This window comes from Alosa alosa, chromosome 17, assembly GCF_017589495.1.
Source record: "Alosa alosa isolate M-15738 ecotype Scorff River chromosome 17, AALO_Geno_1.1, whole genome shotgun sequence".
NCBI classification, from domain to species: Eukaryota; Metazoa; Chordata; class Actinopteri; order Clupeiformes; family Clupeidae; genus Alosa; species Alosa alosa.
The window spans coordinates 16,132,615-16,160,590 of record NC_063205.1 but is presented as its reverse complement, the minus strand read 5'-3'; the positions used below and the strand labels follow the sequence as shown (position 1 = coordinate 16,160,590).

The 27,976-nt window shown below is 45.6% G+C and overlaps 1 protein-coding gene across 1 annotated transcript in view; it reads right to left on the bottom strand.

Annotated features, from left to right (window-relative positions):
• The window catches only part of kmt2e (lysine (K)-specific methyltransferase 2E), a 34,699-nt gene extending 15,941 nt beyond the window's left edge, over positions 1-18,758 (bottom strand). Inside the window, 4 exon segments of the mRNA XM_048268814.1 lie at positions 52-163; positions 5,046-5,230; positions 12,444-12,559; positions 17,941-18,758. Of these exon segments, the coding sequence (XP_048124771.1) occupies positions 52-163; positions 5,046-5,116 (183 nt within the window). The 5' untranslated portion in view covers positions 5,117-5,230; positions 12,444-12,559; positions 17,941-18,758.
• Positions 18,759-27,976: the final 9,218 nt, after the last annotated feature.

The following is a 27,976-nucleotide window of genomic DNA, read 5'->3' as shown; positions in this document are numbered from 1 at the left end:
TGAGGGTGTGAGAGAGCAGTGCGTGCGTGTGTGCGTGCGTGTGGTACTCACGGCGTACGGCAGGCCGATGTAGCTGTGTGAGTGGTGGGAGCTGCTGCTGTAGATCTGGTGCGGGTAGTTGGACTTCTCCACCACCACAGGACTGGCCTCTACTGACTCCGGTCTGCTGGAGGGACACAGAGAGACGGCAGAGGGAGAGTTAGAGAGCAGAGGGGCAGAAGAACAGGTCTGGCAACAAAGGAGAGGGCAAGCAGGCATGGAACAGGTTTGACGACAATAGAAAACAGCACAGTGAAAGGAAATGAGAGAGGGTGAAACATGAGAAATGTGCAGGTGTTTTATGATGCAGTGGATATGGTACAGCATAGTATATGTGTGTGTGTGTGTTTGTGTGTGTGTGTGAGTGAGAGAGAGAGAGTGGCATTGTTGTCTCTGCACATTGTTACATGCTTGACATATATAGCAAAGCTGGCAGATGTCTAAAAACAAGGGCGATACAACTGGCAGGGCAAGCCTGCACAGGCACCTCCCCAATTCAGCCAGCAACATCCACACAGCCCTGTCTGTGTGTGTGTGTGTGTGTGTGTGTGTGTGTGTGTGTGTCCATAGGATCAACACAATCTTAACTGAAGGACTGCCTATCTGTGGGGAACACACACCATTACACAAAAAAATGAGGAGGATTCCCAGAAATATAACGATTCAGGGCATCAAGTCTCTCCCTCGCACACAAAAATACACAAATGCACACACACACACACACACACACACACACACACACACACACACACACACACATTCAACTGACACGCACTTCCACAATTTTAGATATGCCAAACTGGAAAGTTCACCTTTCCTGGCAACTGGCTAATCCACAAGCCTTATACAGCGGTTGAAAGGAGAGGTAATCAGATCAGGACATGATTATACCACCACACACACACACACACACACACACACACACACACACACCACACACCCCCACACACACACCCCACACACACACCACCACACACACACCAGGTGGAATATTAACTGATGGGCATAAAACGGGCAGAGAGGAAAGGGGAAGGAAAGTAGAGGGTGGAGTGAGCGTGTGTGTGTGCGTGTGTGTGTGTGTGTGTGTGTGTGTGTGTACTAAGTAGATGACTGACATCTACACAAAACAAGTGAACAGAGAAGGATGGTTTAACCAGAAATACCACACACACAGTCACACAGACAGATACACACACACACACAAACATTACTGGACCGACAGGGGCGGATGGCAGGAGAACACTGATCATTATCAACTGCTCAACGGCTACACGGTCCTTCTTCCACAGACAAAAACCATAGCCTGTGGGGCAGCCATGTAATACTCAATCAAACTTGACCCTCAGCTTGTCCAAACAAACCGTCTTAAGGTCCCGGCTGCAGGAAACTACTCGAACTTCCCTGACACACACACACAGACACCCTCACAGACACATGAGTGCAAAGTTCACACACCTCTCAGTATTCAAGACAAGACAGTGAAAGCCAATGAAAGACGACATGACAAACGGCTAACACATGGCACTTTATGTAACACACACGCACACAGACAGATACAGAGGAAACTGTCACATTTGAGCACAGAAGAGAAAGGGCTACCAAGTCAGACCGCTTTTTCCCTCTCCATTTCACTCTCTCTCACACACACACACACACACACACACACACGGGACATTGCAGTAGCACAGACTCTAATGGAAGTGCCACGTGTGTCCGCATGTTTAGTGCAAACACACACTCCTCTGCCCTCCTCCCTCTCAGGTCATTCTCTCTCTCTCTCTTTCCTTCCATCCCTCCCTCTCCTCCCTCTCGCAGTAGAATGGCATACCTTGTGGGACCCTCTGCTCTCCTCTCCTCATGCAGACGCTTCTCTCGTCTTCCTAAGTGAGTTGGCGCTTTGGCGCTCAGTGACAAAAGTGAAAGCAAGAGTGTGTGAACTGCCTAGGGGCGGGCCCTGGGGAAGGTGTGCATACGTGCCTGTGTGTGCCTGTGTGTGTGTTCAAGGAAAGGGCAGCCAGATGTGAGAAGTGAAAAAAGGAGCAGAAAAGACAAGTGGAAGACCAGAGCTAGGAAAACAGACTGATACTGATTTAGTGCTCGTTCTAATTGGTGATCTGATTTAGCACGTAAAGGCTAAAGGAGGGAATGTGTCTGGACTGAGCTGCTCCCACACACACACACACACACACACACACACACACACCGTTATCTCACACGACATACAGGCCGCAATAACTTTAGTCCTTGATAAGTCTTAAATACTCCATACTTTAGTGTACTCATTCACCTCTGTGTGGTTATATGGTCCTAAATGGCCTGTTGTGATACTTGTGCACTGCAGTGGTAAGTACTCAGTATTAAATCCTATTCCTTTAACTTCTGCTTTGTTATACCTGAGGCTACTTTTAGAATTCTGTCCCTTCATGCCATAAAAATATGCAGTAATCCAATGATTTGTACTGCGAATGGACAGCTACAAAAGTGCACATGCGCACGCACAAACACACACACACACACAGTGTCAGCAGGATTGAGCAGAAATTCACTGACTCCAGAGCTGGGAGGTTAACATCACTGAGCCAAAGCAGGCAAGACATCCAGTGACAAAATCACAATGCATCCTGCACGTACACGACAGCAGGGGGGCTGTCACACACACACACACACACACACACACACACACGGGAGGTAAAGTGGGGAGAGAAACAGGGGGGTGGGAGAAGAAACGCTGGAATGGAGGCTTCAATTAGGCAGACAGCTCGGCATGTGCTAATCATAGCACATAGCTCAAGAGACGGCTTAATATGGAACAGAGGCAATTCACACACACACACACACACAGGGAGTGGAAATGGGAGGGTACACAACACCGCACAGAGGCATTTCATGCAGTGCACACAGCTGTCAGGGCAATGAAGGCAATCACACAAAAGGCTACTACCACACAGAGACATGTCACATACACACGCAGACAACGCACATACATAAAACACAACCGACAAGCCACGCTACTAGGTTGTAAGGGGGAAACGAGAGTGTGTGTGAGTGTGTGTGTGTGTGTGTGTGTGTGTGTGTGTGTCACCAGATTGAGTGAGATGAACAGCGCTGCAGTGTCTCCGGAGCAGAGCGAGGTCACATGACGCCAGCCCCTCCATTCAGACCCCGGTGGCATCTTAAAAGCACACTTATCCGTAACCACGGCAACGCACCACCGAGCAGCCTGCTGGATAATGACCCAAGCCTTCAGTCTCGCTCTCAGAGCTGACTGTGTGTGTGTGTGTGTGTGTGTGTGTGTGTGTGTGTTTCTGGCTAACCCCTCCCCTCTGTGCGGAGAGACAGAGGGAAAAGGGGAGGTGTCCTCCAAGCTTGTTAGTGTCTTGCGGGTAAATCTGCGCACTCAGATGGACAGGCACAGGCACAAACAAGGAAGGAAGGACACAGAAAACAAGGAGACACAGGCAGACGGTGTGACCCAGAGACAGACAGGCAAACTAAGAGACACAGAGACAGGTGGACAGACAGACAGACAGGCTGTAGGTGTCTGCTGGAGCATGGGAGGGAGGGGGTGGCATCACCACAGTCCTCTTAAGCTTCCTAGCCCGCCCTGGAGGCCAGCTGTCAATCAGGACGTGACCATGGCAACGGGCCCTGCGCACTGCACAGGGGGAGGGGCTGGCCAGAGAGGATTCCATGGCAACGCAAGCTGTCGAGGCAACGGCGGGAGAACAGAGAGAGAACAACCTCTGCAGTTTAAAGGGACACAACGTCAACTGGGCTGGGCTGGGCTGTGTGTGTGTGTGTGTGTGTGTTGTTGTTGTTGCCTCCCCCTTTCCTATACAGTCACTCTCTCGTGTGTGTGTGTGTGTGTGTGTGTGTGTGTGTGTGTGTGTGTGTGTGTGTGTGTGTGTGTGTGTGAGAGAGAGAGGAGTGTTTTGTGTGTGTGAGGGAGAGCGCACAAGAGAGAGTGACTGTATAGGAAAGAGGAAGGCAACAACCCCACACACACACACACACACACACGCCAAGAGCTGACCTGGCATAGTCGTGCTCTTAGGACAGGGCAGGCTGTAGAGAGGTTAACGTGCCATTCTAAATCACAGTGGGCACTCAGGGCACAGGGTACAGGGCAGAGCAGTGGACTGGACTCACCAACACTGCAGTATTTCACACACACTTTGCCCGTGGATGCAATCATCAATCAATAAATAGTGGTGGTCATATTGTAACGGTCAACAATATCTTAGTACTATCTGTACACTTATGGCTGGAGTGAGTGGAGGGCTGTGACATCAGAACACAGAGCAGAGGCCCCAAAGGGCAAACTAATCAATACACCACAGTCAGTGTGTGTGTGTGTGTGTGTGCGGATGTGTGAGCCAGTGTGAGAGTGTATGAATTAGATGAGAGACTATGTGCCAAACAATCCTGATAGAAAAAAGGGAGAGAGAGTGTTTGTGCGAGTCAGTGTGTGCGTGTCAGAGAGACTATGGGATTGAGTGGCAGGACCGATTTTGATGCGAGCAAATGAAAGTCAGAGAACAGAGACAGAGCAAGAGCCAAGGAGAGAGAGAGAGAGAGAGAGGGCTGAAAGCTGAAGAAGAGAAGTGAGGCCATGAGAGGATGCGAGGGGGACCAAGTATAGAAAAAGAGAGAGAGGATGAGAGTGAGTGAGTGTGAGTGAGTGAGAGAGTGAGAGAGAGAAAAGGTGAGCAATAGGGAGGGCAAATGAGTGAAAATAAGACAGATGATGGAGAGACAGGGTGAGTGTAAGCAGCAGAACAGGGCAAGAGAGCAAGTCAAAGACACAAGAACACAGCTAGGACACCACATGAGACCAAGAAGAAAGGGAGGGGGGAGCAGACTAGAGGAGTCTGTAGAGAGAGAGAGAGAGAGAGAGAGAGAGAGAGAGAGAGAGAGAGAGAGAGAGAGAGAGAGAGAGAGAGAGAGAGAGAGAGAGGAGAGAGAGAGAGAGAGAGGAGAGGAGAGGAGTGTGTGGTGTCACTCACTCTGAGCCTGCAGCCATGTTCAGGTACGAGGTGTCTGCCGTGTCCACCCCTGCAGGGACGACTATGCTCATGACGTTCTCTGCTGAGAAATCCTTGTCCTACTGAGTCCAGAGCAGAGGAATCCAATACACTGAGGCATGCCAGCCACAGCACTCATTGCAGACATCTAAGTGCATCCACGAGGCCTGTGGGGTGAGAGAGTGATAGAGCGCAAGGGGGAGAAAGGGGGAGAGGAGGGAAGAAGGAGAGGGAGAAGGGAAAAGAGAGGATGAAAAAAGAATGGGGTGTGATGGAAAGAGAGAGTCATAGAAGAAGATATATAGTAAGAGATTGAATGAGAAAAAGGTGAGGGAAAGAGAGAGAGAGAGACAAAAAATACTGTTAGCACAATGCATCACAATTTCACAATGACTACAGTGATACGTCAAACTGTGACTGAGTGAGAGTGCGTGCGTCTCTGTATATGCGTGTGTGCAGGCACGCACCAGGACAGGAGCGCATGTGTGTGTGAAAGTGGAGCGTTTCAAACAGGAAATGAGTCGTTTACTCCCAGAGCGGCAGTGATTCACAACAGAGTAAGGACAACACAGGCACAACTCAACCAGCGAGGGGGCGAGGGGAAGACTAGCGTTATTTCCCCATCTGCTAAAGAGTTTTGGGCTGACTCCACCTGGAGACCAAATGGATGAAATAGAGGGATGGAGAGAAAGAGAGAAAGAAAGAAAGATAGAAGGGTGGGGGGAAGGTATAATAGGGCCAAATTAATAAAACTGCGCAAACGCAATCTGTGTAACCTGGGTCTGTAGTTTCCTTGCAGTACCACAAGGGGGAGCTACAGCTCACACACGGCGTGCGGCTGCCATCAATGAACAGAAGAAACACTAGAGCAGAGAGAAAAGGGAGGGAGGGAGAGAGAGAGGAAGAGAGGGAGGGTGGGAGAGAGCAGTTCCCTCCTTCCCCTAGCAAGCAAAAGCCCTGCTCTGTCAAATGCGCACGCAGACAAACGTCACCCCCTCTCTTACAAACACACACACACACAAAGAGGCAAATCCTGGACAGTGTTTGGAGCCATTACAAGACCATCGCTTGTCAATGGGGTAGCCAAGGAACAGCATAGGCATCGTATTCTTTTCTTTCTCCCTCTCTCTCTCCCTCTATTTCACTCACTCACACACAGTCTGCTTGAGTGAACCAGATGGAGACAGGGGATGGCTAAATAATTGACTGCTGCAACGTGCCTTTCTGTGCTAAGACATAACAGAGGCGGGACTAAAAGCGGATTGGCGGCCAAGGAGCTACACAGACGGCCAATCAGAGTGTCTGCAGCAGCATAATGTTTTAATCCCGGACAGGAGGGCTAAATATGTCACAGTAGCACACTTACACACAAGACACACAAGCAGCTCCGGAAAGAGGTGATGGCAGCACTAAAGAACGTATGCGCAACTCTGTGTGTGTGTCTGTGTGTTCCTGTCTGAGCGATGGATGTTGATCAGCCGGATTAGAGAGCAGGACACATGCAGAAGACAAACAGGCAAGAGGTCACACCTCTGCAATGTCCAAGATAAAACACACACAAAAAGATAAACATTATGGACGCTCCCATCCCAAATACCTCGAGATGAAAATGCACAGACACACGTCCCCACGGTGTTGTCAGAACACACCTCGACACAATGTGTTTTAGCTCTCCAGTCTGAGCTTGCCTCCGCTAAGGCGTTTACATTTAATACACACTCTCTCAAACACACAGACATGTCGCAGGCATGAAACGTAAACACATGCTGCTCACTCGAGGAAAGCCATAACTCATTTTAGTGAGGCTGCCGTCCCACACACACACACACACAGAGCCAGGCCTGTCGGGAGGAGAGTGATGCTGGCATAAAGGCTTCCATCAGAAACACTAACAGTCCTAACAAACAGTCCTAACAAACTGTAGACGCACGAGAATCGGAAAGAAAAACATGCATGGACAAAAGAAAAGACAAAAGGAGGGGGGGTGTAGGGAAATGGAATGGAACACAAAAAGTGGGGTTGAGAGGGGCAACAGGAAAGAATGAGGACTGATGGAGAGATGGAGAGAGGACATAGGAGGAGAGACACAAATGAGACAGAGACATGCAAAGCACAGAGGAGGCTGGTGCAGACAGATGGAGGGAACTCACAGTACGGATGACAACTAGGGACAAAACAGACAAAGCTCAGGAGGTGTCCCACAAGCAAGAGCGCATGAGAGGAGAAATACAGAGGTAAACATAGCAAAAGGAAAATGGAGACGAGCAAGAAAAACAAAGAATAAGGAGAAAGAGTGTACGTGTGTGTGTGTGTTGTGTGTGTGTGTGTGTGTGTGTGACCATGTAACAACAAGCTAGTCAGGAGAAGAGAGCACAGGGACAGAGAGGGCCAGGGGCTCACTGAGACAACAGCTGCCAGCTCATGGGGTAATTAATAGAAGTGTGAGAAACCTTGTGTGTGTGTGTGTGTGTGTGTGTGTGTGTGTGTGTAGACATGGTGTACAACTCGATTGGAGTGTGTGAGTTTGTGAGCGCACAGTTCATAAATTCATGAGTGTGTGTAGGCAGGGAACAAACTGGAATCTGCATGTATGCATGATTGGACAGGAGTGACCTGCATATTTCCATTTGTGTGTCTGTTGAGTTCTTTTGGGGCTGTAGGCAGTCACTGAACAGTCATAACCAAAATATTTCTGACTGTCCCCTCTTCAGACAATGAAACAGAATCTATTACTCTGAGGAACTGGACATTGAGTTGAGGCTCTCTGCGGTGTTTTGAACAGTTGGGGTGTGTGTATATACAGTAGCCTGTGATTGTCTTTGTGCAGACCCTGGGACAATGGGAAGCGCTAGCTGTGCTTGTAAGGCAGCAAGGCCGTTAGCAGCTAGCCGTGAAGCTTTGTGTCGTCGTCTCAAAGAGGTCCCAGTGTTTGGGGAGGGATGTGGCCACTCACACACACACACACAGATACCCGCACTGCAAAACCAGACGGCTGTTTCCTCAGCCATCCAACAACCGGCGTGCATATGTGCGTGCATATGTGAGTGAGTGTGTCTCCGACTTGGCCAGGGAATCCTGCCGTCACTGCTCGGGAATGCACGCATGCGCATATAAACACTGCCCCCCCCTTCACTTTTTACATGCGCGCGCGCACACACAGAGAGAGAGAGAGAGAGAGAGAGAGAGAGAGAGAGAGAGAGAGAGAGAGAGAGAGAGAGAGAGAGAGAGAGAGAGAGAGATAAACACTGCTCTCTTTAGCCACACACAACCCTTACCCAGCCAGTCACATCATTTTTTTTCTTTGAAGGCATATAAAACACTGACAAACATAGGCATGCACCCGCACACACACACACACTGCGGTCTACTCTAGCCAGATACATCAGAGAAGATAGGGAGGGGGAAAAAGAGGGAGAAAGAGAGGGGAAAGAGAGAAGGGGTGGGGGGGCAGAGACAGGGGGAGCGAAGGAGAGGGAAAAACACAGCAGTACAGTAGAGCATTCCTAGTTAAATCCGAGTGTGGCGAACAAGCCCAGCACCGCCCACTTCCTTTAGCAGAGCTGTCCGTCATCCAGGGAGGAACGCTGCCAAAAGAACACTCTCAGCCCGCTGCCTGCCCCTTCCCTCCTCCTTTTCCTGCTCTTGCTCTCTCCTCCCTCCCTCCCTCCCTCCCTCCTTCCCTCCAACCCTCCCCTCACTTCCTAAATAAACCTCAGAGCACAGAGCAGGGCAGAACGGAGAGAGAGAGAGAGAAGGGGAGTGCCGCAGACACACAGTCTAATTGAAAGGACGCAAGAAGGGGCCATCTAAAAGAAGAAAAAAAACCTTCTAAACACAGCCTCTTTTGGAGAGAGGGTGCAAGTGAGTGTGTGTATGCCATAGATTTAGATAGATAAAAGAGGAGAGAGAGAGAGAGAGAGAGAGAGAGAGAGAGAACGAGTGTGTATAATGAGAATAGAGTGACAGTCATGAGGAAGCTGTAGCTGTTCCTCTCTTCCTTCTCCGGAGTTGTTTTTCTCTCTCTTCTATTCAAATTCCATTGACACTACAAGGTGGCCTTTTTTTATCCCTTCCCCTCCTCTCCTGAATGAGGGGAGCAGCAGGGGGTCGAACAAAACCATCCATCTCCCCCTGGTGCTGATGAAGGGGGAGGCCTGTGTGCATCCAAAAAATGTCTGCATGGGGGAGAGAGAGGGAGAGAGGAAGAGAGAGAGAGGGAGAGCAGGGAGACGGCAACAGGAGAAAGAGACAGCAAAGGAGAGAGGGAGCAGAAAGAGAACAGAGGAGCAAGAGTGAATGAGCAAATGAGAGAGGGAGAGAGAGAGAGACTCTCTCCTTCCCCCCCTCCCTCCCTCTCTCCCTCCCTCCTCTCTGGGTGCACACAGTCGTGTCATTGTGCGGGGGTACAGAGCTGCTCCTTTAAGGGCCGCTGGGGAACGGCACGGCAGGGAAGACCCACCCGCCCCTCGCCAGCGTCAGAGTGTGTGTTCTCTCCTCTCCTTTCCTCTCGCTCACACACTTGTTTGCTGCCTGCCTTACCTCTCTCCCTCTCTGGTTCTCCTCCACCCTCTCTCTCTCTCTCTCTCCCCCTCCCTCCCTATCTCCCGCTCTCTCTCTCTGCCTCTTTTCTTTGGCACCGTGTGCTCCTGTTTGATTTCCAACACAGAGAGAACGGGGGGGTGGGAGAGAAGATGGAAGAGGAGAGTAGGAGAGAGACACACAGAGAGAGGGGGAGGCAGGAAGGGCAAGAGGGATGGAGGGATGGAGGGAGCGAAAGAGATGGAAACAGAGAGGGATTCCAACACAAGCACTGCCTGCCTCGCGGTGCCGCCTTGACTTCACACCATTTTCACAGGCTGAGTCATTCCAGGGCTTGTAGCGTGCAAGTGTGCGTCTGTGTGTGTGTGTGTGTGTGTGTGTGTGTCTGGCTGTGTTTGGCTGCGTCTGTGCAAGTGAGTATGTGCACCCATTCACACACACGACGGGTATAAAGAGAGACTAGGCGGGCAGACGACGGGCGCCTCCAGTACAGTGGGCACAGCTGTGGCATCGTGCCCAAGTCCCTCCACCCAGCCCTCATAAATCACCGTGCCAACGCCGGCACACTCAAGGTGAGACAGACTGGCCTTACGGCAGCAACAACACCCAGACACGGACGGCGCACTAGAGGGCCCTATATCTGGGTCTGGGTCTGTGTGTGTGTGTGTGTGTGTGTGTGTGTGAGTGTGTGAGTGAGTGAGAGAGAGAGAGAGAGACAAGTCAAAGAGACCGCACAGACACCACCTTCACGAGGAGCACAATAGAAGCTAAAATAAGGCTGCATTGGGAGCTGGGCAGAGAAAAGACAAGCGGATGATCCAGGGCCATGGCTGTGTTCGCTCCACTCAGCTGATTCCACTAACAACCACAAAGCAGACAATGTTGGCCCTCGGCCAGCAGGAGCGGGAAACAATTATCAAAACACAAACCTTCCTAAAAGGCTAAAAGGCTACACACTCGACAGGGCCCACGCATTCCCCGCAACCCAGAACGTAAGGTCAGAGAGTTTACATAGACCAACGTTGACACTGAGACACACACACACACACACATACAGGTTTAACGAGGTTTAGGCTAATGACCTCCTGCCCTGCTGTCTAGCCGCCTGCTTGACACAGTGTGGCTTCTGTTGCAGGTCCACCTGATAAAGGGCGAGACCTGCAGCAGGCCTATAGGCAGTCTGTCTCACTCAACCGTTACACAAAGACAGACGCAAACGCTCACACGCATCGTGTCACGCACACTCAGCTATGGTCAACACGGTTTGACATTCTCAAATTAGATAGGGCTGACTGACAACAAACACAATCATTGATCCGGATCTGCAACCCCAGTGTGTGTGTATGTGTGTGTGTGTGTGTTTGTTTTTGTGTGACTAACTAGAGACTGAAATAACCAGGAGCAAGGTCGATTCAGTGTTCCTTTGTGCCCATCTGAAATAAGAGGTCCTAAAGAGCTCGTGTGTCTGAGAGGGGAGGGTACCGTACAAACAGCTACAGCCAGATGGAAAGAAACAGGACAACAAGAAAATTGTATTGGAATGGGGACTATGTGGGTAGTTAGTGATTATTATGGCCCCTGCCAATGCCAGCCATAAGAGCGGTCAGCTGCACCACTCAGTGTCCATTAACACTCTCATACGTGATCGATTCCGTCCACGGCTGGCTTCACAAGCTCCCAGCGTTACACACAGCCGGGTGACCCAAACGACGCACTTCTGTATATGGTGAAGCAGTTTCCGACCCAAACAGGAAGTGGCAGCTGCGGCAGTGACAGCGGCATCCGCCGTCCACCTGGCCACCTTTCGGTGAGGCCTGAGCCCAGGGCTGCCAGAGGGATCGCTTACACGGCCGGTGATGAGGCACAGGACACAAAAAAAAGAAACAAAGAAAAACAGGTTACCTGAGCCTTAGAGCACACTGGGGCCAGCTATCGCCCCCACCCTCTCACATCAAGGGACTCTCGAGTGGGGATGGCCTACCTGCAGCTGCACCTGTGGCTCCCCCATGCTGACGCACCCTTGAGCGGCGCAGGCAAATCTGGGCCACAGGGCGCTACAGCTCCTGCACAGGTGCTATTAGTGGGCTTCTCAATATCGAGACTCAAACAGAACAAAGCTTCCCTTGCTCTGCTCTGCTCCTCTCGGACACATACCTTTCTCGCTCTTTTGCTCGCTCACACACACACACACACACACAAACACCACTTTGCTCTTCCTCATCAGTCTTGCTTACTTGCTGTCTGTGTATTCCAGTGCTTATGAGAGTGCAGAGCTGCAAGCAGACCGAAGGTTTCGCTATCAAAGACTGGGGAGGAAGTGCAGGGGTGGGGCCGGACGCGCAGAGGAAACTGTGCAGCCGCAGCAGCCCGAGCAACAACATGAGGTCAGACTCTCCCTCAACCTCACATCAGACGAGCACCAACGTGAGGTCATCTCCAACCAGTTCTGACAAGCTCAATCAGAGCATGGTGTTGTGGTTTGTACACATAGCCCCAATTAAGCCTTTTCTTTAATAATAAAAGAAAATGTATGTTTGAAATTATCTGCACTAATGCAACAGCTTTTGTTGGGAGGTCAGCTGTTATTCTCTTCCACCAGCGTCACACTTGATTAAACTGATCATTAAACAAGACTTAAGAAAACCAACATCACTGCATTTCTCAGAAATGTATAGCCTAAAGCCTAGTAACTACATCCCTTGTGAGATACACAGTTAAGACACTGGAAAAGCTAATGTGGTTTTCAGTGTGTGTGCACATGTTGATTTGTGTGTGCGCGTGTGCGTGTGTGTGTGCGCGTGTGTGTGTGAAGTGAGAGGAAAAAAAATAGAGGTGCGTCACCTGAGACACCCAGGTTCTGTGCCACCTGCCGCTCTCGTTCTCTCTCCCCTCTCTCCCTCTCCGCTTCCGTCCCCACCCAAGCCTGGGCAGGAGTGGCGGCTCACCTCCCCATGTCTCTGTCAACACAGCGAGCAAACACAGCACACACTCCTCTCCGTCAGAGCCTGGGCAACCACACACACGCACAGCTATTTACTGCAGGGGGCCCCCCGGTGACCAGTCCTGAGAGAATGGCTACCAGGTTATAACCACAGACACACTCTTTTTTCCCCTTCCTTTTTACTGCACAAGAACATTGGGGAGAGAGAGAGAGAGAGAATGAAGGGATGAGGGAGGTAGATAAAAGGAGGGAGAACCCACACATGCCCATTGTTATTAGTCTGTGATGAACACCAGAGCTCGGTAGTTACCCCAGTCACTAGTCATATTTATCTGGTCGACACAAAATGGAGACCCTTCAGCATTGCCGACAGAAAAGATACACACAGTCACACACACACACATAAACACACAGAAGAAAAGAGAGAGACGGACAGACAGGAGAGGAATGGTCTGTAGATGATTGCTCTGTGCTGACAATACAGGCCTCTCCTCAAACATACAAACTGCAGACCCTAGTCTGACGGAGAAAGTACTCCAAACACAAAGAAAGACATGAGGAGAGAGGGAGAGAGAGAAAGCAAGGGGGGAGAGAAAACATGTATGTGTGTGTGTGTCAGAGAGAGAGAGAGAGAGAGATAGAGAGAGAAGGCAAAGGAAAAGTGTGAGAGAGCGTGCAAAGGAGACAGGACGCAGCTGCACCGAGTCACCATGATGAAACCCCAAGACGTGCTGGCTGGTCCCTACTGACTGCAAGTTCCACTAGGGCAGATCTGTCTGCAGCCTTTGTTTTGAGCTAGCATGCTAAGTTAGCAAACAGAGAGATACGTGGGGTTATGATTTGGATTGGTGGCCGGTCAAACAGTCACACTAAATCATGACTAGGCCTAGCAAAGAATAATAATAATAATAATAATAATAATAATAATAATAATAATAAAATAATATTCCATAGACTTAGTTTAGATTTACTATACTGGAAGGTGCCATTTTCACATTTGTAGTAAAGCAAAAAAGAAACAATGCAGGGCAACTGTTTGCACCAACATTTTTAAGAGGGTAGCTGCCAACACTGGCACAAACATTCTTGTAGCTAGGATTTCAGATAATCTCTCTACTCTGCTGACAAGCTGGGCTTTGAAACTCAGCCTGGTACCAGAGAACAAAACCGAAGCCAACACCTGAATGTTCAGCTGGCCTCTCCCACACAGTCGCCGAGGCTGGCCCACATGCAGAGATGGAGGTCGTTCAGGAAGCTCAGTGCATCCTTAATTGTGGTCATTTGTGATCTTCAACCTGGAGTTCCCCCCCTTGAAGTGCAACGGGTGGGCGGGGCTAGCCGGAGATTCACACAGAGGAGTGTTGCTCACTCATTCCTCTGCTGGTGGAGTCTAGTCTCCCAGAAAGTACCCCCACCAATTATGCTCCCTCACAAGCAGGGGGAGACGATATAATAAGGGAGGCAGCGACCACTGGATTCCTACTAGTAATCTCACCCAGACGTGCATCTGGGGCTGGCATCTGTTCGGTGTGTGCGCGTGTGTGGTGGCGGGGGTTGTCAAAGTCAAAGGGGAAGGTCCCAGCCATTTCAGCAGTCATTTCAGACACTGACCCTTCCCAACAACCCCACCCCCACTTTGCCTTCTGCAACTGCCCATTCAAAAGGCAGCAGAGACACACGGCGTACATCATACCGAGTAAGGCCATGTCAATTCTGCCACTCAGCTTCATTAGCGTGTAATTTTGTATTGATGTTAGGTTAAAATGTAACAACTAGGGAATTAAATCTCTAGGATCTTTTATATGACAACAGATGCCAAGAGTCCCTGAGCAGCATACGTCTCACAGGGAAATCCCTCTCTGGTCTCTCTGGTGTGGGTATATTCGCCGTCAACACTACTGCAGGAGCCAGCATGATGCTGAGTGATAGGCTAGAAAAGACAGAGTGTGGGAGGTCTGTCTGCATTCACAAGGCATCTTTAAAAGTCTGATCTGGGACCAGTTCTGCCTCTTGGCTCCTGGCACATAACATGTGGCAAAATACATGTTAGGATATATAGACCAGGTTCAGTTCCCCTATTCAAAAACTAGCGATTTGCAACCACAGCCTAGTAGCTTCTTGTTACATCCCCAGTGACCACTTCCCTCCTGAAACAATATGAATTTTCTGAAGCATAATACCGTAATCATTAGCTAACATTGTGTTTAGCTTGCATTATTAATTCTTGTAATGTGTTCTAGTATCCTCTGGTGTTCACTCTGCTTTGATAACAAAGAAACAAGTAATCCATAGTGGAGGAAAAATTACACAGCTTGGCTGTAATTTCCCACAAGTGACCAGCTACCTTCCCACATGGTGAGAGACAGGGGTGAGGGTCAAACTTTGCAGCTTGTTGTAGAAGAAAAATACCTGCAGAGGCAGGCTGACTGTGATGGCGAGTGAACCTAACATTAAAGCAATTGCTTTGTATCTAACCCAACAGGATGAATGTACACAACTCAGCATAGTCACCTATTCCACAATACAATGTGCCATACTCTTTCCCCCCCTCTCCCCTGTAGACACGAGTTAAGTTACAGACTTGTAAGGTCTAGCTGTTAAAGGCTACAATAAGTACGCTATTGTTCTTTCTACAAAGGCAATGTAATAATTATCCCTTTACATAACAGCACCAAGTGACAACCAGCCAACAGTGGAGTCGGGACTTAACTTTGTGAAAAACCCTAATCGATTAGTCTACACAAAACTCTCATCTAAACATATATCGCCAAACATCAAATAAAATCAAATCAAAAAAATCTTCCGCCTTTTTTGCACGCCTCCAAAAGACTCAAAAAGAATTCTGACACCAGTGAATATTAAACCTTGTAATCATTCAGATGCTTGCCTTTCATGACGCATATTTCCTGAGTATGCTTGGCCTAAACAAGGACCGGTGGGCTAACACTATGGACCTTTGTGAGCTTACAAAATAATCATGTGCGAGTGAACTTTGAGGCTCTTTTATTGTAAATGTACAGTCCATATTGCAGTATTACTGGTGTTGACAAACGGCGCAAAAATATTTTACAAATGAGGTATACAAATCGTTTTGCGATTATTTTTGGCTGTCAGAATTGTGTAGTTTCTTGTCCGTGAGTGTGTTGGCGCTGCAGTCATCTCGACCGATAGGGGTGTGGAGGGATGAATATATTAAATTACCACAACACCAACCCTAGCCCGCCGCCATTTTCATAGCGCTTTACTAAGGACAGACAGAAAATCCGTGGTCAGAGATTCCTCGTCAACTGAAGGAAATAACAGCGAAAACAATCCATCGCCCGTTTCATACGTTACTCCTTAAGTATCAATTTGTCCAATACCGTCTCTGTGTTTGTACCATTATCTGTTTTATTATAAAATGGATTCATTGCGAATTGAGTCGTCGTTGCTAGCTAACATTAGTTAGCTAAACTAGCAAACATTTGTGTTTGCTAACGCCAACATTATCCATTTAGCAATCATCGGCTATGTACGTTAAACAACGTTAGTAGCTTCTGGGATTGTCTCCCCTAAATTGTAACGTTACTTAATTTAACAGTTTAGGTAGCGTTACATATTCGGCACATTTCGGTTACTTGAATTCTAAAATGTTATTGATAGCTAGCCAATGTTAAGCTAATACTACTTAAAACACATGGCGATTATTAGCTACACGCCATGGTCCACCTCGAATGAAAGAGGTAACTTGCTAACCTCATCTACTAGGCATGTAAACGTGGACCGCTAGCTTGATAGTTATTTAACAGGCGAGTTGGTGTACGTTAGCCAATGGCCAGACGTGTGAGTAAACGTTACACACGTCGAATCGTTTGATAAAACCAATCAGTGTATTGTCCTCTAAAATTGCGACCAGTACTCGTTTAACTTAATTTGAGTAAACCTACGATAATTATCTGACGGAAAGTGAAAAACGGCGACGCTGAAGATGCCTTTCCATCGACCAAGATACCCAAGTAGCGCATCTGACCGAACTTCGATGAGCGGCGCATTAACAGTGGCTGGCTAGCTCCTAGCTACTAAAATGAATACAGCTAACGTATGAATTCGGTGGTAAACTGATCGGCTACATTGTGTCATGCGAGGTTAGATACTGTACTCCCTCGTATTAAGACCGTCCCCTCCCCCATGGTTGCAGCAGTTCAGTGACATACACTCTGAATCTAAATTAAGGAGTGAATTGTATTTTGTTAGCCACCTCACTCGCTGGACATAAAGAGGAATTAACGAGCAACCTAGCCACCTATTTAGGTACGCTCTCTTCACTAAATTAACGTAAGTGTGCTAAATTTAAAACGGTATTAGTCCACCGTTGTCAGGAATCTATTACGTACTGCAAATCAATCTCAGGGCAACGTTTGCGCTACGCAGTTTTGATCAAAATGGTGTAATCCAACGCACATTAGCCATAACCGCCGCTCATTTTAGCATTACACATGGAGATGGGCCGTACAATATTGAACTACTGCAATTTGACGTATATAGAGTGTCCATAGAGGTTTTCCTCCGTATAACTATTTAGTGAACCCGCACCTGTGAATCTCTAACGGAAATAAACGGCGTTGCTTCCCCTTCTAACGTTAACATTAACAGGTAAAGTTGGCCAACATTAACTAAGACGTGAATTCTAAAATGTCTTATTACCAGTAAGCCAAGTGACATTGTTATCGCAGTGACACATTATTCGTGTGTGGCTAAAAATGGAGGAACATGCGTTTATGTTACGTCTAGGTACAGTTGGCGGTATAATAATATCTGTTGTTAGCCGAATAGCTAAATAACAATATCTGGCTAAGTCGCAACGTAGCTTGCTAAATTAGCAAGCCGTCAGCATTAGCCAAGTCCCAATCAGTGCTAAAGAAGCATCACAGTGGGACCAATAATTGGTTTTACAGAACCCGCATTCATGTCTTGATTAAATAAATCCACAACAGACAAGCAACCCCCTACGCTAATACATACTAGTAAAGTACAAAAATAGACAGCATTCGTGTATCAGTACCATACCAACATAGCTAGAGCAGCTAACTAGCCTGTCCACAACCAAGCTATCAATCAAGCTAAATTAAAGTGCGCTGTTCCATCACCAGTTTGGTTACTTGGTGTATCAAAGTAGAACAAGTGGTTATCATTCCAACTATAAACACAATGTGTGACTGCAACAATACAACATACTCTGAACAAGAAAGGAAATTTAGTTAGTTGTAAAATTAAAATTAACATCCGGCTAATTCTTACATGCCCTTACCTAGCATCCACAGCCATGAGATTTCAAGCAAGCTGACGTGAAGCTACATGAAGGGATGTTATGATGGAGGCAACTACAGCAATGCAGTGGAGTTTTGCCAGTAAACTTACCGTTAATGTCCACTATAGCTGCTTTGAATGAAGAAACAGGGGACCCGGGTGAGACCCCCGCCGCCCGTGACTCCACACAACCAAAACAATACTTCGGTCTCCACTGCGGATCTGTAACAGTGGTTATAAAATGTTGACTCTTGCAACACTCCGTTTGTAAAACCTTCTGTACTCTTTCGTCTGTCCTTACAGCTGTGATCACGACCTATTATACAGTTTTAATTCAGTTAAAACTGTTTTAATACTGCCCTACCTACGCTGACTGTAGGAAACTAGATCCCTCTACCCCTGTCTCTTTTCCCTTTGCAAAAATGGCGGCGCTGGTAGAACTGCCGTGACTCCGCCTCCCCCACGACTCCCTCCTCCCTGTCAACGAGAACCCCGCCCCCACACCTTGCGGGTTCACCCACCGACCACTACAGGGGCTTTGGGGACGACGAGGAGGGTTCATTCACGGCAAATTTGTAGGCTACGAGAAATCTTGAGACGATTAAACTTGTGTTGTCGCCCTTCTGTTCTCACCAATTGCACTAAAAGCACGGACAGGCTGACTCGAAAGTTACGTATTGTATTTAATATACGACATTTTAGAAACGGTTATCTGAATGTCCATCGAGCCAGATCGATGAAGGCTTAACTCACGTTGTATCCTACACAGTAATATGGGGTTAGAATACAGTGCCAACGAGCCGTGAGGAATTTTATTCTGCAAAAGGAACAGTGCTTGAAGCCTATAGTTCATAAAACATTGTCCCGTCATAGGGCAGCTAAAAAGTAGTCTTACTTCTGTAAGGACTAGCCTAATTCCTTGGCACCCATTGACTCTGCCATTTATAGCCTACGTTTTCTTAATAGAGTTGCCTCTTTATAGTTTAGTCGCAGCAGCCTATGAGTAGGCCTAACTATCTTATACCCTTTCTTCAGTATATTTACACTTCACTTAAACTTCTCTGTGTTAGTTTTAAGATGTCGTATATTAATGGCAAGTATTCCCTAGGCCTATGTCATGGTAAGCTAGTGCATGACTGAAGTGCAAGTAAGTCTAATAAACTGAGAATGAGACGCTAAATCTGCTGTCCAACGCAATGGGAGACTGCAAATCTGTGTTATGTAACGACCTTACACAAGTGTAGTGCTTTCTTGGTGAAGGTAGGTGGAGATTAAAATACACTGGACAGTTCGTTGAGATTCAAACATCTGTAACCTATATGTGGTGGTTTCGCATGTATTTATCAACACTAAATTGAAGACTTCAGGGCCAATTTATCGTCATATGCAGAGTGAAACGTTTTAGGAATTTAGCAGACTGTTGGAATATGTGCCTGCCGTGGGATTACCATAAGAAAATGTTTAAAATCATGAGGTACTACATGCATGTTAGATAAAGGCCTAACTACTACTAAGATTCTTACTAGACCACATTTTGCAGGCTGTCGATTGTATTAGGGTGAACAGACGACTTAAGCTCTCCAATCCTATTCCCATCTCAGATACACCTACCCTCCCCCACTTACAGGCATTGATTTGGTCAAACCGCATCCTCTTGCGCACGCGCTCTCTCGTGTAGGTTTTCTATCTTGCCATGTCAGTAAGCGTCGGGAACTACACACAGCACTCTTTCCTTGGTAGGAGACGGCAGACGAGGACTTGGTAGCCTATCTTTCGCGGAATTCCGTGCTGGAAGGATTGACAAACTTTTTAGAGACACGACATGCACCTCACTTCTGGTTACTGTAATTTAATCTCAGAAGATGCGACACAATAGCAGCCCTTCAAATTGTGGGTTGCGTTTTTTTTACGCTGTAGCAGGCCTTAGAATTTTGTGGGGGTGATATGATACAATGAAGCGTTTGAGCTATTTGATACAATGTAACATTAGTGTGTTTTTCCATCCAGTTGTATCAAAATGGCGATTTTTCTCTTCAAGAACCCCTCCCTCGAGAAATTTGAATGACAGTGCCCTTGTCCAATAGCACAAGCAATGTACTGCTTCGGCTCATTTGGTTTGCCTGTGATGACATCATTCTAGGCAGAGGTAGGCGGGTTTTCAGTTGAGCTGTGAGGGGAGAGCGGCGCAACCGGAGATTCAGCAGGCAAGGGCTCTGACGCCATTAGAGGACTCGACTTGAATTCATTTGTAACGTCAAAGCGTGTACAAATATCAAGACCGCGGAATATTCTTTAATGGTCAACTTTCATTGGTTTATGCATCAATTATTTGGCTGACTATTGGTTGCTGAAATTATTGTTTTTCGAGGTCTCAGTTCAACTCTAAGATGGCGTCTGAGTTCTCTGTTTGACAAAGCTCGCAATCAGGGGCGGGACCACGCGCACTCCCGAGTCAAACATGGCGTTAAGTAATCGGAAAGGAGGGTGTTTCCTGTTTTGGTGTTTTCAGCGATCAAGACAAAGTAATGTCTAACGAGTCGACGCCCGCCCGTTTTGTCCACATCTTCTTGGTTAGACTGGGTCTGTTATATCCGTTGGAAAATAATTCCGTTTTAACAAAGTTTAGACAGGTTGCATATCATTACATTGCTGGATGTAGTTTGTAGCATTTATGACGGCATGTCTTCAACTGCATGAGATGGATCTCATATGGAATGACAAGCCTTCGCTGAACTGTCAACATTCATGTAAATGGATTCAGTGTTCTACCTAGTGCAGTGGTGAATGGGAATATTGGTTGATGCGCGATGTAATGTAGGCTCAGGCTAGTTGTGTTACGTAAGTGATTTCTAATAGGTAAACTACTCTAGTGTAATGTCTGTCCGGTCCTAGAGTGCGTGTTACTTGCCGCGTTGCACGTCCGCCATGTTGTCCTCTTTGGCAAAACTCGCCTCGGTGCCCGCTTCGGTTTGTAAATGGCGTAGAAGCTTTCACTTACAAAGCGGCCTGGCGTCATTGAGTGCTGTATGACTCGTATGAAGCATGCAGGGTTGATGTATCGTGGCGGTAAGACTCGAACATAATGGGCTGAGTAACTTAAATTAACTTGCTTAACTCCTTGTACCTCTATAACTTGACTGCGTTCACAAGCGATTGTCAGCATCTGACTTATCACGCAGTAGGCTACAGTCTGACTGCCTGTGTTTGTGTTGCATTTGTGATATGAAGTGAGATGACTCAAAATAAATGTTTTAGTAAGCCCGAAAGATATGGATCTTGCTGTATTTCACATAGAGACCTAAAAGGACCTTTTGACCTGCCTTTGCACTTTGTAGGGTGTTTGTAAACAATACACAGAACATACAAAATTGCACCACAACCTGGAAGAATGCTGTTCTGGCATTCTATTATGAATTGTGGTGTTTGTGCTGTATATTCCAAGAATATGGTTCTGTGATAAACCTGTCTGGTTAACTCAGAGTAATAATTACTTAATATCCTAATAGCAGAGCCATTTGACATTGTAATGTGACAATGAAGCAAGGCTCACCTAAAAGGAGGTTTATACTTAATACTTTGGGTTAACTTGGCCTGGTTTATCATGTGCTATATGAATAAACCTCCCTTGCCTGAACCACATGCTTGGAATCCCCCTGACACATATGAAGCCAAACCTGAAGTTTGTTGCTCTAGTTACATTTTCTTGTGGTAATATATTAAGTTATGCCACCAAGGCAAGTATTTCTTAGAACTTGCGCGTTGCTCACAACCTGCGAATCAGTTTCAGTTGACAAACACAATAATCAATCATAGAATGCTGTAGAGTTTTTGGAAATTGTCTATTAGTTATTACTTTGTTTGTACTTTATTATTGTAAGTTAAATTACTTTTATTTTTTGACAACAGTACAGCGATTGTCTTTTACAATGAAGCACCCACAGATAGGCCTACTATTCCACATGGTGTACAAGCAGTCCCTATTATTATGACGATACTGACCCCTAGTGTTTCTCAAAGGCACTTAAAAAGTCCGTAATTTCAACACATTCATTGAGTAGCCTCTCTCTGGGACCTGTAGGAAGGCGTGGTTGGATATCCTTGGATGCATTTGGCATTTGTTTTTCATGTTTTGATGTCCATTTTTTTATGTCTTGATATCCATTCTTGAATGTAAAAAAGAAGCCAATTTTAATGCAGAGAACCAGCATTATTTGCTCACCATAAGTCAGTCTGGTATTTTGACCTTTTGGATTTATTCTGTATATGAACAAATAAACGCATATTGACACAACTCCTACTTTGCTGTTGCTTGCCCAACTTAACCTTGACATTCATAATATTACACTGTGAGTATTAACTTTAGCCTAAATCAAACGTTGATACAGAGTTCTAAAGTCAGGGGTGATATAGTATTGAACAATTGGTGGGATAACTGCCGGGAGTTATTTCTATAGCTCCTCTGAGACTGAACAGACATCTAGGTTTGAGGAGCTTTTGTCTGTATTCATTGTTAGGTACAAACCTGAGTAAATTAATTCAGAGTAAGTGATAAACCTCCTACAAGAGCCCTATGGTATTGTTGTAGGAGAATGAAGCCATACAGCTCTTCTATTAGGATATTTACCCCTTACTCTGAGTTAACTTACCCAGGTTTGTCACTAAACAACATATTTAGTGGGAAATGTATGACATTCTTCAACAGCAACACACCTGTTCCTTTGAATCTCTAGAGGTTGCGACATTTTTTGACAATACTTGTACTATTCTTAATATCCACTAGGTGGCAGTGTTATTTACCTAAACACTTCTAGAAAGTAACCCAGTGTAATGAATTTGAAAGGCATTGTAAGGGGATGGATACAAAAAAATGTTCAAGTCACTGAACATGCCCTGGAGGTCAGTGAAATCAATCATTAGGGAATGTAAGGAATATGGCAATGTGTCAATCTGCCTAAAGGAGGCCGTCACCACAAACTCAGTGACCGTTCAAGAAGAATACTGGTGGGGGAGGCCACCAAGGCACCAATGACAACACTGAAGTTAAAAGCTTCAGCAGCTGAGATGGTAGAAACTCTGCATACAACAACTATTCTGATGAGACCAAATTTGAGCTTTTTGGCCATCAGACTGAATGCTATGGTTGGCGTACACCAAACACTGCACATCACCACAAATGCACCATCCCTAATTTGTAAAGGCAAAGGTAAAATTAATTCAGCAACATATATGGAAATCTTGGAGGACAATTCATGACAAGACAATTTATTTTCCAGCAAGACAATGAACCGAAGCATACAGCAAAAACTACACAGAAATGGTTTAAAGACAAGGTGAATGTTCTAGAGTGCCCAAGTCAAAGCCCAGACCTCAGTTCTACAGAAAATCTGTGGCTTGGCTTAAAAATGCTGTTCACCCTACACCCAATCACCTTACAAAGCTTGCAGATTTGGAAAGAAAAATTTCAAAAGAAAATAAAAAAGTAAAATGGCAGTATCCAGGTGTGCAAGCCTAATTGAGACCTATATCCACGCAGACTCCATGCTTTAATTGCAACCAAAGGTCCTTCTACTAAATGCTGACTTGAAGGGGGTATTATGCAATCACTTATTTTGCATTATATATTTTGTTAATTAATTAACATTACTTTGTAGAGATCTTTTTTCATTTTGACAATAAAGAGGGGATTTTTCTGAATTATTGTAAAAGAAAAAGGCAAATTAAATTGATAAAAATTCCATTTATCAAAGCAGTAATAGGAAAAAGGAAATATCCAAGGAGTGAATACTTGTTATAGGCGCTGTATTGTGTAATTTCAATTATTTTCATCCACAGATAATCATGGAACTGATGCGTGTTGTCAATTAATTTCTTGTGCATCTGATAAGAATCAGTCCAAGGCCAGTAAGGTCTTGCATTTGCAATCTTTTCGCCAGTGTTTCTGGTCATGATCCACAGCACCCTGACTCTTTTCTAATTGTGTTCGCTTATCAGCACCTCCCTCCAACCTCACCTGTTCACTGTGAGTTCAAAGGTTTAGTCGGTCATGTTTGAGGACAGTGTGTGCATGCTGGGTCACGTTCAACTATCTGTCTTTGCCCATATCTCAGTGTAGGTGTGGGACTATTTTTAAGGGAGTTGTGTTTCTCCAGACTGACATAGAGTATCTCATCTAATAGGAAATAAAAATGGAGGCAAAACAAGCCATATTTGTTGCTTTTTGTGGGTGTTCTTTTTTCCAGAACATGAAATGAGCACAGCGCCAGCACAGACATTGACTGCCACCTACATCATGCAGGCTCACCTGGAGATTGCTTTTTCAAGATGGGTTTGGCTTGGTATGCAGCCGACCAGGAGCTTGTGACAACAGTGAACAGGCCGGAAGCACAATTTACTACACTCCGTTACGTAATATGGCAACTATAGCAACACGTCACTGCTTCACCATGTTTAGTTCTAACTGTAGGTTTTACTAGCAGGTTTTTCACCTGGGACCTGAGAGGACGAGAAGGTGTGTACTGCTGAAGCATGTCTGACAAGTATTTAGGTCCTGCTCCATTTACTGATTTATAAACAAGCAATAGTGCTTTAAAGTCAATTCTGTGACTTACTGGAAGCCAATGCAAGGACTTAAGAATTGGAGTAATGTGGTCAGTTCTTTTAGAGTCCTAGCTGCTGCATTTTGTATCACCTGAAGCTGTTTAATAGTCTTTTTAGGAAGGCCTGTGAACAGTCCATTGCAGTAATCAACCCTGCTGGAGATAAATGCATGAATGAGTTTTTCTAAGTCATGTTTTGACATCAGCCCTCTGAGTTTGGCAATATTTTTGAGGTGGTAAAAAGCTGATTTAGTTATCGCTTTCATGTGGCTGTTGAAATTTAGATCACTGTCAATTAATACACCAAGATTTTTAACAGTATCCTTTGCCTTCAACCCTTTTGTGTCAAGGAGAGTGGCAACCCTAAGTCTTTCCTCATTTTTACCAAATATAATTACTTCAGTTTTTTCTTTGTTCAGCTGAAGACAATTTTGAGACATCCAGGTGTTGATTTGTTCTATACATTGACACATAGATTCAAGAGGACCATAGTTGTTTGGTGATAGAGCTAAGTAAATTTGTGTGTCATCTGCATAGCTATGATATGAAATCAAATTATTTTGAATGATTTGTCCAACTGGGAGCATATAGAGGTTGAATAATAGTGGCCCCAAGATCGACCCCTGGGGAACACCACAGGTCAAGGACGTTGGTGTTGAGGTACAGTTTCCGATGGCAACAAAGAAGCTCCTTTCTTGTAAATATGATTTTAGCCAGCTGATAACTATGCCTGTAAATCCAACCCAGTGTTCTAGTCTGTGTAGTAAAATATTGTGATCAACAGTGTCAAATGCTGCACTAAGGTCCAGTAGCACTAGGACTGATGTTTTACCTGAATCTGTGTTGAGGCGTATGTCATTTGAAACTTTAATGAGAGCAATACAAAATTAACAGTTTATAGCTGATCAAGGTGACCAGTCAGATTCATTTTTTATTCTCCAAATGCTCTGTATTTGCAGTGGTATAATTCATTACATTTGCTGCCTTTGCAGTGGCTTTTTTGCAGTCAGACAGGCCTCTCAAATCCATTGTAACTATTTTTCACTAATCCAAATATTCCAATAGAGGGCGTCCCCTGTTCACCAGACAACTTCAAGCAGTCTCAACTCAACATCTGTGGGGACTTTAACTATTAGTGGATTTGTAATGATTATTATACATTGGTCATTAAAATTATATTCTTTTGTTGAGAGAATTTAAGCAATGCATGTTGAATGTCCTTTTGAGGTTTTGAGTGCCGGACTTTGTTTTAAGCAAAGGCAAACAATTTGAAGTTTGCAATCTTTGAAAGCCTACGTAAGTTCTCTACTTGTGTGACATTTCCTTTGTTTTGTTTTGTTTTTTTCTTCATCATCTGGCACATCTAGCCTCTCATTCAACAAAACAAATTATGCCTTTGGGCGGTAATGGGACTGAGGACAGAAGACCCACAGCACATCTGTCATTTTGGGTAGGCCTAATGCAAAACAAACGCTTCACAGCAAACACTGTTCCTCACTAACTTCAGGCAACACATGCTGCATTAATTACGACATCATTGTATTAAGTGATGCTTTACTTGGATCTCTAAACACATTGCATAAATTGGTCAATTTGCCAGAGGTAATGTCAGAATTTATAAGTCATTTATTGGTGCTCGGAGCCTGTCATCTTGCAACCCTGTTCAAAATAAGCATATACAGTATTTCCACCACAAAACTTTTCTTCTCTATAATTAGAGCTAGATCTGTTTTTTCTTCCTGTTGTGTTTATAACTGCTGCCACAATTGTGACCAAGAATAAGGTTTGGACCGAATCCTATCAATTCGTGCCAGAGTTTGCACAGTTTATAGACAGTTTATAACACGTTTACACTCTAACGGAGCTAGGCGAATGTGCTATGTGGTTTATGAATTATGAACACTGATGACTGTTTGAGGCATAATCAACAATAAATTGTTTGGGTGCTTTAAAATATTCCCAAAACTAAGACACCCCAATAATCATATCATGACAAATTAAACTATATAGAGCATGATAAAAAGGGACTGTGCAACCCCACCCCAATGTTCAAGTTTCGCTCCTGCTCCAAGGTTAGGATTCTGCTCATACAAATTGGCTTCCAAAATCCCTGCAGTGATGCATGCAGACCAGACAGCTATCATACAGAGGGCGTACAATGTAGCCATCTCATCTCATCCAGTCCAGCAGGGTGAGCATGAGACAGACATTCTCCTGTGTGAGCCCCGCTCACCTCACGCTCAACAGGTGCTCCCAATTATGTTGTGTGTACTAGTGTGGAGTTATGAGCGTGAGGCACATACCTGAGTCGAGAGCCTGAAGCAACAACACTGTAAATCTCCACCAAGTGCCTAGAACGCCGTCTGCTTTGAGAGTTATGAAGTTCTTTATTTTCTAATATCGGCGCAGAAACCTTCACCCCCGGGGTCACCGTGAGAGACACCGAGCCATTCAGCAGGTCTGTGGTGCAGTACCTAACAAACAGCTGGGGTGCAGCACCCAACAAACAGCTGGGGTGCAGTATCCAACAAACAGCTGTGGGCACAAGTTCAGTGCTCCCATAGCAGAGCTTTGATTTCCTGTTTGATGTGGTATCATCATTTGTTGTGATTAAATGACATGTCTTCTTTCTTTATCTCTTTCTGCTTGTAAAAACACCAATATGTCCCTATAATCCAACTTAATTGCTGGCACTATATTGACTGGTATAGTATTTGACACAAAGTGTTCTCAAGAATCTATTTAATGCACTAAATTAAATGGAAATTATTCCCCAGGATCAGCGGCTGAATTCTCATGTGCCATTGATTTCGATCAGTGGAAAGTGGCTCATAATTATGATAGAAGATAATAGGCTGAAGCGTGTTTGAATGTTGTTATACCTAAATGAAATAAACTGACATCTTGTTAATATTTGGTATCTTGCTGCTCACCTGGTGGGGGTAAAATATCTTGCAAATCACTCACACCAAAAATTGCACTCACTGCATAGACAATTTAATTTCCTGTCACTCAGGGATGATGATTAGTCTTTGCACTTGCAAGAAGGAATGTGCATAAATTATCTAAACCCTAATACTGCAATGCAATACTGTAAAGAAGAGTTTGAGGAAAGAGACACGTTCTTTTAGAGGTATCTGTGATCCTCTCTCAATAGCTCTCTTAAACCTAACAGTTTGTGCCTGAACATTGACAGTTTTTGACTTGTATTGGTTCCAATATCACTCATTCAATCTCATGTCTATGATTAGTGACATTTGCAAGATTAGTTGTGAATCAGACTGATGAAGTTGTGGCCTAACTGGTTCAGTGTGACTGGAATCCCTGCAGTCTATTTTCATTATCGTTTGTTTGTGTCTGAAAGGCTGGCCATTGGCACTAAATTTGTCTTGAGTCTCTGCAACAATCATAAAAGTTATCTAAATTTAAAGTGATTTGTACCAAATGTTCCTTGTCCCAATTCTTATTCTCCCCCTCAAGGTTTCGGTGTGCGTCACCCAGTCCTTTATTGCCCTCAATAAGATCCACCCGCGCTGGCTGTACTGCACTGA